This window comes from Herpailurus yagouaroundi, unplaced genomic scaffold, assembly GCF_014898765.1.
Source record: "Herpailurus yagouaroundi ecotype Mexico unplaced genomic scaffold, PumYag 66850, whole genome shotgun sequence".
Taxonomy (NCBI): domain Eukaryota; kingdom Metazoa; phylum Chordata; class Mammalia; order Carnivora; family Felidae; genus Herpailurus; species Herpailurus yagouaroundi.
In genome coordinates, this window is record NW_024419728.1 from 1 (window position 1) to 5527 (window position 5527).

Consider the following 5527-nt stretch of genomic DNA (forward strand, 5'->3'; position numbering starts at 1 on the left):
CTAACAGGTGTCTGTGGTCTAGTCCTTCGGTAAAAAGGTCACCCATCAGTGTGGCTTGCTTCCACGTTGCATACAAGTGTATCTTCCTAAACACGTATTTGGGGTCAAACTAAAATCTCAACGTTTTTTCCCTCTGGGTGATTTTCATTTCTTCTCTTTTGCTTTTCTGTCTTTTCCAATAAGTTCTACAACTCTGTGTTTATCTCATAAAAGACGAGAAACACAAGAAGAGATCCGGAGAGGACTCCCTTGTCTAGCACGGCCAGAGCCTCGGGGAAGGAAGGAAGGCTGACATCCCCCGAGGCACCGCCCACCTTTGCAGGGGCAGATCAAAAGTCTCAGAGAGGCTGTCCCGGCCCAAGGTCACACAGCAGAGAGAATGGCACCTGTTTCCTTTCCTTGGGCTCTTGGGGTTCCTGGGGCCAGGAGCGGGGGGCACAGGGCCAGGCGGCCTTTGGTACCTGGGCTCCCCGGGCAGCAGCAGCCCTGGTGAGGGCGGTACACGTGCCGGCCGGGTCCATCGTACCGTCATGCGGCACATACAGGGTCCCATACAGGTCGTCCACGTTCATCAGCGGGTACAGTGCCTTCGTCTCGGCCGGGCTTAGCACGTGGGACTCCACGCCATACGCCTTGCCCAACTAGAGGGACCCAAAGGCAGGTAAGTCAGTCCTCGGGGAGCAGATATCCTCTGGGCCTCCGAGCTGCAGCTCCAACCTTGCCTCCTCCAGGAAGTTCCCCTGGGGACATGGGGTGATAATGGCTTATGTGGTTGACACCCCTAACGGGCTCAGACCAGTCTCTGGTGAGGAAGGGGCTTCTTACAGAAACAAACATTTTGGGCTTGAGGACCAGATTCCCCAGTCGGACCAGCTCCCAGGAGGCCAACCCGATCCTGGGTCTCAGGTCCCTGGCTTAGCAGGACTGGCCACACCGGCACATTTGATTGGCCCCCGGGCAGCCAATCAAGTGTCCCCAGGTATCACAAGGGGACAGGCCCCACCCAACTAGAAAGAAGCTGAGCCAATTGGGTTCTCTGTCTCAGAATGAAAGTGGCTGAGGCTTCAGGGAGCTGCTGGGAACTTGGGCTAGAAGGTTGGGGCTGGGGCTGGGGCTTTCTTTGGAGGCCTCGGTCCCAGCTGACGAGCGAGCCCAGGGGCAGGATGAGGCCGAATGGGGCCAGCGCCTCTGCCCAGGAACCCACACCTGCCCTGGTGAAGCCAGCTGCCCCTGCCTGCAGCCTGGGGTCCCAGGGGACTCAGCATCCCTGTGACAATGAGCCCCTGCTGGCCACACTGCTCACTGCGCCCTGAGCGGGCATTCGGTTGGTGCTCTATAAGGGGACAGATGGCGGGAGAAGCCGGCCTCACCCATGTCCCCACCTCAATACAAGGCTCTTCAGCAGCATAAAGCTTTCTCTTTGTCGGGGACGCCTCCTGGTGAATGCGACCTCCTACTGATCCTGCCTCCCCTGAGCACAGCCCGGTGACGGTAACAGCTCCACTGTGGGGCCTCCCCTGTGTCCGGGGCTCGGCGACCGTGCTCCACAACACGGTCCCATTTTGAAGGCGAGCATGCCAAGGCTTGCCTGTCCCAGGTGGCCCGCCAGCAAGGGCTCCTTCCCTGAGCCATGCTGTCCCGTTCCCCCCCCCCCCCCAGTGCCACGCCCGAGCTCCCACCCACCGACATGAGCCTTTTGTACTCATCCAGACGCTGCCGGTTGGATGCTATGAACAGGCCCCCATTCTGGATCCAGCCCGTGTGCAGCCCCGTCTCCTCCTCCAGGTCGTGGCTCACCACACGCCGGGTGTGGGCCAGAAGCTCCACCTCCACGTCGCTGGGCCGAAGCTGCCACAGCAGGCCTGGCCGGGAAGGGGCAGGGCACCATCAGTTCCCGGCAAGGCAGTGGGGCACCCCTTCCTCCCTCCCGGCAGGCCCCGGGCTCCCAAAGAACAGGCGGCGGGCCTGGGTCTTCCTCTGAAGGCCACGGGGGACTTGGAGAGGCAGATGAGCAAGAAATCACAGCGCCGGGCGCCTGGGGGGCTCGGTCGGTTAAGCATCCGACTGGGGCTCAGGTCACGATCTCGTGGTTCGTGAGGTCGAGCCCCACCTTGAGCCCCACGTCGGGCTCTGTGCTGACAGGGAGAGGCCTTCCTGGGATTCTCTTGCTTTCTCTCCGCCCCCACCCCACCACCACTGTGCATGCTCCCTCTCTCTCTCTCTCTCTCTCTCTCTCTCTCTAAGAATAAATAAAATTTAAAAACAAATCACAGGGTCCAAGATGATCTGGGGACCGGGCTCCTGGCCCCTGGGCACCTCAGATTGTGGCACTATCGAAGGTCCTATTTACGAACACTTTCTGCGTGCCAAGCCCAGGGCTCAGCCTGTCACAGGCTGACAGAACAGCCCCCTGGGGTCAGCATGATTAGTTTACGGTGACATTAAATGGCACCAAACAGTTCCACTCTCGGGACAGCAGAGCAGGGGACGATGGGGCCAGGACCCCGACCCAGGACCGAGAAGCCCAGGTGCAGGCTGTCCCATTCAGAGCAGAGTGTGGGGGCGTGGTGGCCAGGGCTGAGGCCGGTCTCACAGCGACGGGACGGTGGGAAGGCAGAGGCAGCGGTGTGCAGGCCTGAGCGCGAGGCCCGGACTGCTTCCCAACCCCACGTCCAGTGACCTCACGCTGGCAGCACGACGTTAGCCAAGGTGGGGGTGCTTACCCCCCAGAAACTGGCAAACTTAGCCCAGGACCCGGGGTTAAGGCAGAGGGTCGGCTGCGTGCATACCGTAGGCGCTTCATGCGTGCCCACTGGTTAGCTAGCAGGTTGAGACTCACGGACGCACCTGGTGCCCACGGAGGACACCGCTCTGCATCGCCCCGATGGCTCCTTCCCCGTCTGTGCTCTAGACCCGCCGGAGGACCCCCCTCATCCACGGTGGCTCTGTCTGGGGAGGGGTGTCCGCTCTCGGAACAGACAGCCGTCTGGGCCCCCAGCTCCGGTGGCAGCCCCGCTCCCTCCTCCCCACCTCTGCTCTTCAGAGACGTGGGGGGCCAGGAGGGCCCCCCCACCTTCGGGTGAACCCGCGTCTTCCTTGTCCCTCCTCCTCCAGCGCGGCTGCCTCGGGTTGCCAACCCGGAATCAGCCCCTTCCAGCACCCCCTGCCCCGGCCCCTACCTGCCGTGTGCCAGGTGGTCCCGGAGGTCAGCCGCTCCCGCTCCAGCAGCACTGCCCCGCTCACGCCCAGCTTGGCCAGGTGGTACAGGGTCTGGCAGCCCAAGCTGCCCCCGCCGATGACCACCACGTGGGCTGTGCTGGGCAGGGGCTGGCTTGGGCCCCGGGCCACCGTCGAGGGGCCCTGGGGGTCCTTCAGGGTCTGCCGGTACGGCACGCTCTTCTCGGCGGTGGGGCCGGCCTGGCCGGTCAGGGCGCGCAGCCCCAGGCCCCGCGTCCGGCTCCAGCGAGGGCATGTGGCGGCCACACGCAGGGCTCTGCTCAGCGAGGCCATGGGGACTCCAGACTCAGCACCACAGGGAGCTGGGGAGAGAGCCAGGGCTGGCTGGGGCGTGGAGGGGTGGGGGCGGCACCAGGTGATACCCGGGGTGGGGGGGACAGCCTCCCATACCCTCCAGGCCCTCCTTCCTCCGCCTCCCTGGGGCCCCGAGTGCACCTGCAGCCCAGTGCTCAGGGACTGAGGGCCTGTGGGCATTGGCGAGCCCAGGGCGACCGTGGTGGGAGGCAGGAGGTCCCTGCCAGCCCAGGGGCGGGCTGCTGGAGTAGGTCATCGACATGACTGCAGGTTGACCCACGAGCTGGACCCAGGCAGTCAGAGGCCCCTCACCCCCTCCCCCATCCCGGAATGTACATTCTGCCCCCGTTCCCACAATGGGAGCTGTTTTCAGGAACGAAGGCTCGAGGGAGCAAAGCGTCGCTGAGACCCTCTGGACAGTTCGCGTGACTGAGCCCCGGAAGGCCGCTGTAGAAACTAAGATCTGGCAGGTGGGTGCAGAGACCCACTGTCTCCCGGCCCCGAGACGGGCCTCGTTGCGAGGCCCCTCGCTTGCTAACCCTGCCACCTGCCACCGACAGTGGCCTGCTTCTGTCCGTCTCTCCTCGCCCTCCGTGGACGGACATGGACAGTGAACCGGGCTGTGACAGAGCACCGGCCCTGGGCTGGGGGATGGGGGGTGTCAGGGGCACAGGGGAGGTGGGGAGCAGGGGGCCGATAGGAGACCTGGGGAAGTAGGGTCACCGGTGAGGGAGGGCAGGGAGGGGGGAGGGGACCTGAGCGCTGAGGACAAGCAGGAGCTCTGGTGTCAGGGGGATCCAGGACCCAGAGAGATGACCTCCAGAGGGGGAGAGGCAGGCTGCGGGGGGGGGGGGGGGGGCCCAGGACCCGGGGCAGAGTATCTTCCTGAGCACCGCGCCCCGCGTCCCACAGGTCTGCAGGAAGAGCCCCCGGCACGGCGGTGTGGTAATGGGACAGGTTTGGCAGTGGGGGGGAGACCGAGGGAGGTGTCAGTCCCCAGAGGGCCTGGGGCAGGGGCCATGGTGAAGGAGTCACCTGGGCACACAGACGGGAGCGTGGGGGTGGGGGGTGGGGGGAGGGGAAGCCCCCTCCCTGCCCCTCTGCCTCCTCCTCGGTGTCCCCCAGGGGCCTTCAGGGCTCACCTCAAATCCCTCCTCCTTCAGGAAGCCCTCGCAACCAGAAAAGTCACATAATTACAAGAACACGACAGGAGGCCCACCTCCTAAGGAGCGAAGGGGCCAAGAGGTGTCTCCCTGGGGGTGCATCCTGCCCACCACGGGGAGGACAGGACTGCTGGGAGGGGCCTCCCGGGCCCCCTTCTGGGGTCAGTAGGACAAGCAAGAGGGATTTAGTTGTGAATGTGAGGTGCACGGGTGCCATCTACAGTCATAGTCATGACTGATATTTATGACCTGGTTAATTTAATTTAAAAAGTCGACCTCTGGGGCGCTTGGGTGGCTCAGTCGGTTGAGCGTCCGGCTTCAACTCAGGTCATGATCTTGTGGTTTGTGAGTTCGAGCCCCGTGTCAGGCTCTGTGCTGACAGCTCGCAGCCTGGAGCCTGCTTTGGATTCTGTGTCTCCTCCTCTCTCTGCCCCTCCCATCCTCATGCTCTGTCTCTGTCTCTCAATAATAAATAAACATTAAAATTTAAAAATAAATAAATAACAAATAAATAAAATAAAAAGTAGACCTGTTTCCAAGAGTGTGCCAGGTGCCAAACTTCCTCCTTCAGCAATCGAGAAATGCTCTCAGGTCAGTATGACTGCTGTCCCCATTTTACAGGGGAGGAGAGCAAGGTGCTGGAAGGCTGTCTAAGGTGGCCAAGGTCACAGGGCGGCCGAGTGGCCGAGCACAGCCCAGGCCTGCAGGCTCTCCCGGGACCTGGTCTGGGGGAGGGGAGCCTCGCTGCCACACCTCAACAGTGGGGACGCGGGTGAGGGGCCCAGCTCTCCGGCTGCTCAGGGCTGCCCGGGCGCCCCCCCCCCCCCGCGGGG

At 63.2% G+C, this 5527-nt stretch overlaps 1 protein-coding gene across 3 annotated transcripts in view; it reads right to left on the minus strand.

Annotated features, from left to right (window-relative positions):
* Positions 1–323: 323 nt before the first annotated feature.
* The window catches only part of LOC121024692 (sarcosine dehydrogenase, mitochondrial-like), a 6206-nt gene continuing 1002 nt past the window's right edge, over positions 324–5527 (minus strand). Inside the window, exons 4-7 of one of the 3 annotated variants that reach the window (XM_040466889.1) lie at positions 5224–5419; positions 3180–3539; positions 1684–1862; positions 324–641 (exon numbers count right to left, since the gene is read on the minus strand). In XM_040466889.1, coding sequence (XP_040322823.1) covers positions 339–641; positions 1684–1862; positions 3180–3510 — 813 coding nt within the window. In that variant the 5' untranslated portion in view covers positions 3511–3539; positions 5224–5419 and the 3' untranslated portion in view covers positions 324–338. Of the gene's footprint in view, positions 642–1683; positions 1863–3179; positions 3540–4970; positions 4992–5223; positions 5420–5527 lie in introns of those variants that run through there. The other 2 variants (XM_040466890.1, XM_040466888.1) reach the window with 2 other exon arrangements.